The sequence below is a fragment of the Amblyraja radiata genome, chromosome 17 (assembly GCF_010909765.2).
Source record: "Amblyraja radiata isolate CabotCenter1 chromosome 17, sAmbRad1.1.pri, whole genome shotgun sequence".
Lineage (NCBI taxonomy): Eukaryota > Metazoa > Chordata > Chondrichthyes > Rajiformes > Rajidae > Amblyraja > Amblyraja radiata.
Window position 1 is genome coordinate 8,438,843 of NC_045972.1, and position 12,707 is coordinate 8,451,549.

The window sequence follows — 12,707 nt, forward strand, 5'->3', positions numbered from 1 at the left end:
CGGCTGCATATCACATGGTGAACAGATTTAACGAGGGAGTTAACTTTTAATTTATGTTCATCCAGCAAGAATTCACTTAAAAACACAGCGATTTTGCAAATGCATTAAAATAGAAGCTGGCAGAAAGCATGTAACTAAAAGGAAAAAAATATTGTGCTTATTTTAGAAATGGCAAAGGCATTTGGTAAATGCCAACCAAATTTTTTTCACTTCTCAGAAGATGTAAATACAGTAAACTGAGTTAAAATAGAAGTGAATGGATTCATGTCAGTGATGGTTTAATGGCACTTGTCATTAACATCGTTGTGGAGAAAATAAGGGAACTAAAATTGCTCTGAAAATGGGTCTCGACCCAAAACATCACCCATTCCTTCTCTCCAGAGATGCTGTCTGTCCCGTTACTCCAGCTTTGTGTCTAAAATTGGACTTGACTGGTAACAGTGTTTTCTTCCAGTTTTGTGAAACTGTCTTAACAGATATTTTGATCCTGATCTTGTATGCTGTCTGTGTGGGGTTTGCAATTTTTCCCTGTGACCAGTTGGATTTCACTGGGGTGCTCTGGTTTCCTTCCACATCACAAAGATGTGGAGTCTTACAAGTTAGTTAGTTTCTGTAAATTGCTCATTGTGTGTAGGGATTGGATGCGAAAGTGGGATAACATAAAACTTGTGTGACTGGATGATCAATGGTCAACGTGGACTCATTGGCCCGTTTCCATGCTGTATCTTTAAATTGTTAACCAATTGTTGGCAACATGTTGGAATCCAATACTAAGGACATTGGTAACAAGGCTTTAAATAAAAAAATCTTTGGTCACACTCTGACCAAACAGAGGCAGTATCATTTTATGAAGAGAAAATTGCTTTTGACTAATGTAGGGGGATTTTTGAGAATTAACTGGCAGGGTATTTTAAAAGGAGCAAGTGAATACATTTGCATAAAAACAAAAAATGCTGGAGACACTCAGGAATGGGTAACGTATCAATTGTTTCTCCTACCATCGATGATGCTTAATCAGCAGTACACTCTGCTCTTATTCTGCTGAGTGTTTTTGGTTTTCATTCACAGTTGATATGGTATATCTTATTTGGCATTCGACAAGTCATTTCACCAAGGCCATTTTGCTTGCATAAGAGTGCACAGTTGTAATACTTTTTTTCTCAAGTTAGCAGTATATTACACAGAGTATTTCAGGTAGTCATAATTTAGATTAAAAAGCAGTGTGGAACAAAGTTTTCTGTGTATTGATGGGAATTTGAGCAGCAAAGAAGATGCAAAAAGTTTGCAAAGAGATATAGGTAGGTTACTGAAGTGGATAAGATGACTGACTGTGCTGGTGACTAAGGCTACAAGGACAAGTGAGAAACAGAAAATCCTACAATAAGACAAAAAGCAGGAGTAACTCAGTGGGACAGGCAGCATCTCTGGGGAGAAGGAATGGGTGATGTTTTGGGTCGAGACCCTTCTTCTGATTCTATATTCTTCATAGCCCTAGACTCCCATAAACCCCGACTCTCCTATTGATTCAATGACTCCACTGGTCTTTGGAGAATCCTCTTCCATAAAATCTATGTCCTCGAGGAGAAAAGTTTCCTGTAGTTTACCTTATTTATTATACCCCGTAATGTTATATGCCTCCATCTATTAACCTCCCCCAATCCATGGTGAACAAACCTAGTTTCTCCAGTCTCCTCATAAACACAATTCTCCATCCCATGCAATGTCATGGTGAATCTACTCTGTACTCTTTTAATGCTGTCATGTCCTTCCTATAGCATGCTGTGTGCTGCCAATACAAAGGATGTTGACTTGTACTTCATGGCCCCTCTGTTCCTCAATACTCCATTAGTCCCTACCATTCTTGGTGTATAGCCTCATCTCATTAGTTCTCACAAAATGCTATTTTTCAGCCCATTTCAACAACACTACTATCTGCAGCCTAAGACTACCTATCATACTATTCACAACCCTGCCAATTTTCATGTCATTTCCAAAATTATCATACCTCCTGCATCCATGTTGAAGTCATTCACTGGGTATCCTGATCCTGTGGGACACCACTTGTTACAGACATCCACTCACAAAAAAAGTCCTCCTACATCACCCTCTGTTGCCTATTGCCAAACCAATTTTGGTGCCAGTTTGCCAACTTGCTCTGGATCCCATCTAGGACCTTGTCAAAGGGCCTTATTGAAGTCAGCATAAATCACATCTACTGTCCTGCCCTCATTGATACATTTTGTCTTCAAAGATTTGAATCAAATTGATCTGAGATGATCTGCCCTTGACAAGGCCACATTTGCCGACTCTGATCAGTACCTGCTTTTCAAAATGATCATTAATCCTCTGCTTCAGAATTGTTTCCAGTATCTTCCTTGCTACTGATGTTAAGCTGTAGGAACAAGGATGTGTTGATGCTGGTTTATTAAGGAAAGCCACAAAATGCTGGAGTAACTCGGCAGGTCAGGCAACATCACTGAAAAACGTGGATAGGTGACTTTGGGACAAGACCCTGATGTCAGGCAGACAATTCTACAGTTGTCGGGCTTTTCCATGCCATCTTTCTTGAAAAGGATGATCGCGTTGACTGTCCTTTTGTCATCTGGTATCTCAATTGTATCTGGTGAAGATTAAAATCTCAGCTAGAGCCCCAGCAATTTCCTTCCTTGTAGCAGCCTGGGATAAGTTCCATCCAGAGCTGGGGAATTTTTATCCACCTTTAAGCCCACGATGGCATTCAGCACCTCTTATTTATGGAGCGCTGCACTAAACATAGAAACATAGATAATTCCTTCATTAATTCTCCAGCTGCAAAATCTGTTTCCTTTGTTACTACCAATGAAAAAATAATAAGTTAGGACCACACCTCGATGTTCTGGTTCCATGCCCAAGTATTTCATGGGTCCTAGTTTTTCCCTGCTTATTCTTTTGCTCTTAAGGTAAACACAAAATGCTGGAGTAACTCGGCGGTATAGGCAACATCTCTGGAGAGAAGGAATGGGTGACATTTCGGGTCGAGACCCTTCTTCAGACTGTTGCTCTTAAGACTTTTGCTCTTAATATATATATTGAGGTCCTTCAGATTTAATAATTTGCCTGTCCCTCTTAGCCTTTGTAATTTTGTTTTCTTTATGTGCCTCTACACTTTTTATATTCTTGATAGGTTCCCCCTATCATTTGTTCCCTAATCCTGTGGATTTGGTTAGACGATGCATCTGTATAATTCGAGTTAGTGTTTTATTCCCATATGTACCGAAATGGAACAATTAAATTCCTACTTGTAGCAACACAAAAGATTTGTAAACACAGTACTCAACAGATAATACTATAAACAGACATTAAAAAGTTAAATAAATAAATAAAACCGATGTATCCAAAAAACAAAACAAAGCCCCCCGTGCAACCAAGGCAGAGGTTAGTTTATAATAGTGCAAAACAGATTTGCTAGTTTAATTGCTGCATTGTGGAAATAGTTTTTAATGGAGAAATCAAGTAATTCTGACCTATATACTCACTTGCATTTCAAAGATTGAGAGTTCATTGAGAAATATAATATTCAAAAAGCTTGCAAGTTAAATGCTGTGCTGTTGATTCCTTTAACTGAAGAACCTAGAACAGCTGATGTAGTTTTGGGATGAGGAGTTGGACATTTGGAATTATGAGGAAATTTTTCTTTATAGGGAGGTTATACATCTGGAATTTACTTTGGAAGGCTGTGGGTGTTTAATTGTTCTGCATGTTTACAGTTGAAATAAATGAATTTTTGGACTCGAGGGAAGAAAAGTTGGCAAGGCACAGAGTTAGCTTTGATCATGATCATATTGAACGTCAAAGCAAACTGTTGGACCAAATTGTGTTTTCCCTATGTTTCAATTGATCCTTGATTTTAAAATATTTTTTTTGTTGCATTTTGATGAATTGCCAGAGACCACCATTGCTTTTTCTAAAGGGAACATATTCTGATAATAGAGCTATTCCTTGCTAATTGCATGAGATTGTTTGTGTTTATGATATACTTTAGTCACTGAGGGCATATATTCACATCCTTCTGAAAACATAGGAGCTGGAATGGCAATTTGATCCCTCAAACTGTTACATCACATATCGTAGATCACAAAGTGTTGGAGTAACTCAGCAGGGCATGCAGTATCTTTGGAGGATATGGAGATGTGACTCTTCGATTCGGGACCATTCTTCATACTAAAAGGGACAATGTATTGAACCCTTGAACTGAAAAAGAGTTGGTTAATAACAAATGTAAAAAACAATTTGTAAGCTCTATAGCTAGCTGATTTTGCTGACTTACTACAGCGCTTTGTATTCTACACAAGATTCCAGCATTCGCAGATCCTAGTGTCTTCATCAATTGGCATAATTTATATACAGATATCAATTGTTTGCCTTTATTTTGTTCCATTTCCTTGATACCCTGAACTAATAACAAAATTCTATCAACCTTGGTAATGAAAACTTCATTTAATTGAACATCGCCAGTCTTTCGGTGAAATGACTGAGATTTATGTTAGACAAAAATGCTGGAGAAACTCAGCGGTGAGACAGCATCTACTGAGCAAAGGAATAGGTGACATTTCGGGTCAAGACCCTTCTTCAGACTGATGTGGGGGGGAGAAGAAAGTAAGAGGCAGAGACAGCAGGCTGTGGGCTGGGGAGGGGATGGAGGGAGAAAGCAAGGACTGCCTGAAATTGGAGAAGTCAATGTTCATACCACTGGGGTGTAAACTGCCCAAGCGAAATACGAGGTGCTGCTCCTCCAATTTGCGGTGGGATTCACTCTAGCCATGGAGGAGGCCCAGGACAGAATGAAGATTTATGATGGTCTTTCTGTGGTTGTGCCATGCTCAATCTAGAGCCACATCCAGGTAGCATTTTGTTATTACATTGTGGACTTAAACAAACACAACATTATCCTGTTGTACTCTCCTCATAGCATTCTGTTTTATGTTTTGAAGTAATTGAAACCCAATATTGGGAAAGGCGTCCAAAGACTGGCCAAAACTATAGTGCTTGAGAGCTATTAACTTTATTTTCTACTAAATAATCATTGTTCACTTTTTTTTCTGTTCATGTTTTCCATGCATTGTCCCTTTCTTCCGTTACCAACTTTTTAAAACTATCATACTAATTTCTTAAAGTATTAATGTTTGTCCTTGATAAAAGTTATATTTGTTCAGAAGTTTCATGGAATATCTGTAAATGATGAAGTTGTTCATAATTTATAATATAAATTCTATTCTGCAGTGTTGTACAGAAATGTATGAAATGCAAGACCAATTCAGCAGTGTTGGTCATTCGAGTGGGAGATGCGTTTTGCAAGTAAGTATCAAATCTTATTACTGAAAATGTCAAAACGTGTAAGGATTGTTTGATAAACAATTAATTGACAGTACAGAAGAACAAAATCCAGCTACAGAAATGATTTGTGGAAATGACAGATGGAGTTTAATCCGAGCAAGTGTGAGTTGCTGCACTTTGGGAGGTCGAATGTATGAGGAAAATATACAAGTAATGGCAAGACCCTCAATGGCACAATGAACAGAGGGTTGTTGGGGTTCAAGTCCAGTACTCCCTGAAAGTGGTAACACTAATAGATAGAATAGTAAGTAAGGCCTATGGTACGCTTGCCTTCACTGGTCAAGGCAATGAGTATATGAGTCAGGAAGTCATGATGCAGTTTTTTGTAGGACGTTGGTTAGGCCACATTTGGAGTACTGCATGCTACTCTGGTTGCCCCAATACTGGAAGGATGTTGAAGCTTTGGAAAGGGTGCAGACATGTACCCTTTCTGGCATTAGGAGGTGTTGGTTGCAGGGATATGTTGGATAGACTTGGATTGTTATCTCTGGAATGCCAGGGTTAAGGGGAGATCTGATAGAAATATATAAAATTGTAAGAGGTAGATAGGGTAGACAGTCAGAGTCTTTTCCCAGGATGGAAACATCAAATACTAAATGTCATATGTTTTAGATGAGAGGGGCAAAGTATGAGGTAAGTTATTTTTACACGGTGCCTGGCTCACACTGCCAAGGGTTGTGATGGAGGCAGACACGATAGTGGCATTTAAGAGACTTTTAGATATGTAGGGGTTCGGATTATGTGCGGGTTGATAAGAGTTGGACTGTTCGGTACAGACATTATGGACCTGTTCCTGTGCTGTACTCGTATTAATACAGGAATAGGCCGTTTCACCTCTTGAACATGTTGCTGTTTAATTAAATTGTTTATCTGCATCTCAAATCTAAATTAAATACACTTCAATCATGACAAAAAATAAATAGATACTTTTACGTTGATATTGATTGCACATTGGCATTGAAGTAGGCCATTTAGCCAATGTTGGAGCAATTCCACCTCCCTACTCATCTCCCTGTAACCCATTCCCTCACATCTTCCCCACCCGGGAATTATCCTAAATCCTGTCCGCACTTTCACATTTTATAGTAGTCAATTTACCCAACGACCAGCACATTTTTGGGGATATGGGAGAACCCAACAGTCACAGGGAAGCATGTTGAATCTGCAGACAATGAAAATACATTTTTCAAAATTTAGGTATAGAAATGAAGTAAAAATCGACATGAAATAAATATGACTGATAACAGTTTGTGAAGAGAGTTTAAAACATGAAAGAATAAAACGGGATTGTCCAAAAGGGAATAAAAATGAAGGAAGCATGTTATTTCTAGGCACCAGTACATAGCAAAATGGAATTATAAATATTAGTTTTTACTGTGGCAATAAATTGGCTTTAAGAATAGTTTAGGAGTATTTGCAGGATAATAAGTTTTCCAAAGGATGCTGTACAAAATAATTTATAGATTTAAAAAGTCATTATAAATAAATGGTATATAATACAACAGATCGATAGATTATTAAACTATGAGATTAACAAAGTATGAAGTATATTCATACTACACAGATGGTCCCTTCGGCCCAACACATCCGTGCCGACCTTTTTGCTCATCTGTACTAATCCAGACTTTCCTAAACTTTTCTAAGCCTCATAAACAGTAATTGTATCTGATTTCACCCCTTCCTCTGGCAGCATGTTCAACCAACTGTGCAAAAAAAAAAAGACCATCCGATTATCTTTAAAGCACTTTCTTCTCTCACCTTTAATGTTTATCCTCTTGTTTTTCATACCCTTACATTGGAAAAATGATTTTTACTTTCTACACTATGTCATACATAATCATATACATTTCTATCACTCCTGGGATCCAGGGAAAACAAACCCAGCCTATCCAATCTTTTCCCAACACTAAATGTCCATCAATCCAGTTGAAAGAAGTTTTGTCATGTATGGGTACAGTGAAAAGCTTTGCATACTTTGCTTTCCAATCAGATGTACTGTACATAAATACAGTAAAACTGTATGTACTGTACTGTGCATAAATACAGTAAACTGCAAAATATTCATCAAGCTGAACGGACCACCTGAACAAGCCAAAGTATTAGTCATTAGGGACCAGGATGAACTGGATAAATACCAAGGTGACAAACCCGAACAAGGTAATGGAATACACTTAGTAGCAAATAAAGAATATATAAAATAAAAACCACAACCATGATAATTCCTGACGAAAAATATATATCTCTATCAGGACTAGAAACCTTTGCCTATACAGAGCATAACACACATGACGTCGAAAATGATATTGATCCAGAAAATAATTTACTTAACAATATCAACAACAGCTGCAGTTATTACACAGATGAGCAATTCAATATAACTTTCCAATCAGAACATAATATATCAATTATCCACTTTAATAGCAGAAGTCTATATGCCAACTTCCGCACCATAAAAGAATATTTAAGACAGTTCAAGAACCCATTTAACCTTATAGCAATATCAGAGACCTGGATCAGCCCTGAGAAAGGTGTGGACTTTGACATGGATGGCTATGAACTGAATTATATAAACAGAAGGGAAAAAAATGGAGGAGGTGTGGCGTTCTATGTGGATAAAAGACTGAAATATAAGGTGGTGGAGAACTTGACAACTGCTGTTGACGACTTGTTGGAATGTATTACAGTAGAAATTTGTATGGAAAAGACCAAAAATGTTATTGTGAGCTGTATATACAGAGCTCCTGGATCCAGTATTGAAATATTTAAAGATTGGATGGAAACCATGTTTACAAAATCATTACAAAAGATTATGTTCATCTGTGGGGATTACAATATTGACCTGTTGAATCCAAAAAAGCATAAAATGACAGAAGAATTCATCAATACTATGTACAGTATGGGTTTATATCCTAGAATAACCAGACCGAGTAGAATTACTTCTCATTGTGCGACATTAATAGACAACATATTCACAAACATTATGGAAAATAATACAGTAAGCGGACTATTATACAGTGACATCAGTGATCATTTACCTGTTTTTATTGTTTATCACTGTAGTTATAGGAAACCTAGGAACACCAGTCATTTCAAATACAAAAGGGTGAGAACCGAAGAAAACATAAATGCATTTAAGAATGAATTACTGAAACAGAATTGGAGGGTAGTATATGAGGGTGAAGATGTCGACAAAGCATACAATGGATTTCTAAATATTTTTAAATCACTTTATGACAAAAACTGTCCTGTGAAACAATATAGTGATAGACAAAAACAAACAAATAGTCCATGGATCACTAAGGGTTTAAAAAATGCCTGCAAAAAGAAAAACACACTATATAGACAATTCATAAAATATCGAACTTCAGAAGCAGAAAATAAATATAAAAAATATAAGAATAAATTAACTGATATTATGAGGATATATAAGAAAGAATACTATAATAAAATGTTAGAGAATAATAAAAACAATATGAAAGGTTTATGGAACGTGCTAAATAGTATTATTAGAAATGGATCAAAAAATACAGGCTACCCTGAGTATTTTATTGAGGATGAAAAGACAATAAATAATATGGATGATGCGGTTAATGGTTTTAACAAATTCTTTGTAAATGTGGGACCAGATTTGGCAGAAAAAATTAATGACCCAGAAACAAAAGAAGGGGCAGATACTGATCTTTGGGATAGATATAATAGCTCTATCTTCCTTAGAGCAGTCGAAGGAAAATAAATCATAGACACTGTAAGAAAATGTAAAAGCAAATCCTCTACTGATTGGAATGATATTGACATGATTATAACAAAAAACGTTATTGAAGAAATTGCCGAACCACTAACTCATATCTGTAACTTGTCTTTTCAATCCGGTAAATTTCCGAACAAAATGAAAATAGCTAAAGTAATACCATTATATAAAACTGGGGATAGACACCATTTCACAAATTACAGGCCTGTTTCTTTACTCTCCCAATTCTCCAAGATCCTTGAAAAACTTTTTACAGAAAGACTTGACAATTTCATTGAAAAACATAAGCTTTTGGTCGACAGTCAATATGGATTCCGGACAGACAGATCAACATCTATGGCACTAATGGAACTAATTGAGGAAATCACAAATTGCATAGATAATAAAAAACTTGCAGTGGGAATATTTATAGATTAAAAAAAAGCATTTGATACCGTAAATCACGACATTTTACTCATGAAACTGGATAAGTATGGCATCAGAGGGGTTGGACTATAACATAAGTATAGAAAGAGTATATGAAAATAAATTTCTTGGTGTGATCTTAGACCACAAAATCTGCTGGAAACCACATATAAACCACATCAAAGCAAAACTGGCAAAGTCTATAGCAATATTGGGAAAATCAAGACACATTCTGGACCACAAATCATTACATACTTTGTATAATGCACTCATATTGCCATATCTGAGTTACTGTGTGGAGATATGGGGTAACACCTACAAAACCAACCTACAGCCATTACAAAAAAGAGCAATAAGAATTATCAATAACGTTGGATATCTTGAACATACCAATTTATTATTCTTAAAGTCACATACACTGAAGTTCACTGATCTGGTTAAATTTAAGACTGCGCAAATCATGTACAAAGCAAGAAATAATTTACTTCCAAGAAATATACAAAAACTGTTTATGGAAAGACAGGGTGGGTATAATTTGAGAGGGGAACATAATTTTTAAAAACTCAATGTCAGAACAACTCTTAAAAGTATGTGCATAGCAATCTGGTGTGAATTTGTGGAATGGTCTGGAACAGGAGATAAAACTTAGCACAAGCACAATTCAGTTTAAAAAGATGTACAAAAACACTTGTTTAAAAGGATATTGGGATGAGGATAGGTGATTGTGATATTTGATATACTGATTGTATTGGGAAGGGTGATTATAGGGTGATGGGTTGTAAATATGACTAAGATACTGTATAGTATTTGCAGGTTTTTTCTTTTCTTTTTTTTTCTTTTTTGTATGGCTTTGTAAATATTTGATTAGTGTTCAAATGTAAATAATTTGGTGTACATATAGTGGCTGCTGTACATATGGTGTACATATAGCTGCTAAATTTGTATGAGATAATTACAAGCAGTTGAATAAGGGGTGGGAATTAATAAGCTTTGGCTTCTTCCTGCTCGTTTTCGGACACATATGATTTCATTTATTTATAGATATTGTTTATGACACTTTATAAATATTTGTGTTTTGTTTTTTGTATGCTGTTTCACATTTGCTTTTTATTCTTTTATTCTGTCCGAAATAAATAACGAATAAATAAATAAATAAATAAAATACAATCGCTTCTAATTCAAGTACAATAAATCGAGCAAGGGGTAAATCGATACAGAGTGCAGAATATGGTTCTCAGCATTGTAGTACATCAGTTCCATAGGCAAAGTCCAATGTTCATATTGGGATAGAGGTGAATCAGACAATACCCTAGCTAATGGAAGGACAGTTCAGAAGCCAGATAACAGAGTGAAAGAAGCTGTTCCTGAGACTAGTGTTACATGCTTTCAAGCTTCTGTACCTTTTGGAGGGGAGCAGGGAGAGGAAAGAATGACTGGGGTGGTGATTCCTTTTCTCACTGATTGTGGTCTGGGGATCCAGTGGCAGAGTGGGGTGGTGATTCCGAGGACCAAGAGTTTGATGATCAGTTTGGATAGCATTAAGGTGTTGAAGGTGGAGTCCAGGAGTACCATTGCTGTCTTGGAGTTCCAGAGATGATTAGGGCCAGGGAGTTGGCGTCTGCTGTGGAATTATTATTACGTTAAGAAAACTGAGGTGGATTAAAGTGGTCTGGGAGACTGGAGATAATGTGCACCATTATTAGTCTCTTGAAACACTTCATGATGTTAGTGGATGCCATTAACATGACTAATGGTGGTCAATAAGGCACGCTGCCTTTTCTTTGGCATCAGGATGATCATGGTCTTCCTGAAGCCGGTGGGGACCTCCGAATGGTGCAGTGAGAGGTTAAAGATGAATATCTCTATTCGTGATATGCACGGGTCCTGAGGGTGTGGCCAGGGACTCCCATCTGGGTCTGGACCTGGAAAGTCCAGATCCGACAAGTCAAGTAGTATGTTTTGGGGGAAGAGCAAATGTAGATTGTAACTTAATGAGAAAAACTATCAATTTAGGATTGCAAACAGAGGGACTACTAAAGGATGAATTCCAGGTTTACAAAATAAAAGTCAGAGGAAATGAGAATATGGGTAGTAATCATGAAGGCACCGAATTATGTGTGTATGATGCTGATTGCATTTAAATATGAGAATTTGTTACGGTTTTGGGCATTCCATTGAAGATGGGATATTGAAACCAAATTTAAAAATATTGAGAACGGTAGCAGGAGTTATGAAGGAATGTTTGAGATAATTATGGGTTTCACAAAAGATTTTCATATTATTTTGAGAGGAAATGAAGGGTAAACACGGGTAATTGGTCATGGAGGAACAACTTAAAATAAATTATCTTCATTTTTTTATGATTGCGTTTTGCATTACATTTAAATAGTGATAAAACTGTTGATTGTATAGCACCAACAATATTTGAATATTCAGAATTATTCAGTCGGAATTGTTCTTCTTTTCATTCAGATCTTGCTTCAAAGAATATTTTGTGCACAAATTCCGTGCCATGCTAGGGAAGACACGGTTAATTTTTCCAGGAGAACAGGCAAGTAATTGAAGTAATTCTTTTTTTTAAACTTTTTTTAACGTAAGAATATCCTAGCACTAGATTTAAATTTGAAGCAACACTGTTCAGTTAAAAGAAAAGTCAAATGTGATAGACCGAATGATACCTGGGTTTTGGGTTAAATTTGCCTTTTACATGCAAGTCTTTTTGCATGTAAGAATGTAAGTCTACTTCTGAGGAGTTAGTACTAATCACTAATTAAATTAGTAAGACAAAGTAATCACAATTTGATAGTAACAGAATCAGAAGTTCACAGGTGACTTTTATTTTCCATTTCTCTTCATAATTTTGGTTGCTTGTTTTGTCCAGGTCCTGCTCGCATTATCTGGTGGTCCGACATCCAGTGCAATGCTTTGTCAGGTTCAAGAGGTAATATATTTTAATTTCCTGCTAGGTTCCTTTCTCAACAAAGGCTCAATGTATGTGGAAAATAAGTAAAAAGCAATAACTTGTTATGGATTCGATCTCTCATATTAATGTGAATGTAGTACTTTAAGTGCCTGTTTCCTTGTTATATCGTTAAACTAAACCCGTTTCCATCGATATGGGAAGGAGAATGGAAATGGCTACCAACCAGGAGCTCCAGCAGGCCGTCGTGGACGGAGCACA

At 36.6% G+C, this 12,707-nt stretch overlaps 1 protein-coding gene across 2 annotated transcripts in view; it reads left to right on the forward strand.

The window, feature by feature from the left end:
• ctu2 (cytosolic thiouridylase subunit 2) overlaps positions 1–12,707 on the forward strand; it is a 36,009-nt gene that overhangs the window by 1,351 nt on the left and 21,951 nt on the right. The window contains exons 2-4 of one of the 2 annotated variants that reach the window (XM_033035698.1): positions 5,260–5,334; positions 11,999–12,077; positions 12,408–12,467. In XM_033035698.1, the coding sequence (XP_032891589.1) occupies positions 5,260–5,334; positions 11,999–12,077; positions 12,408–12,467 (214 nt within the window). Of the gene's footprint in view, positions 1–5,259; positions 5,335–11,998; positions 12,091–12,407; positions 12,468–12,707 lie in introns of those variants that run through there. The other variant, XM_033035699.1, reaches the window with a different exon arrangement.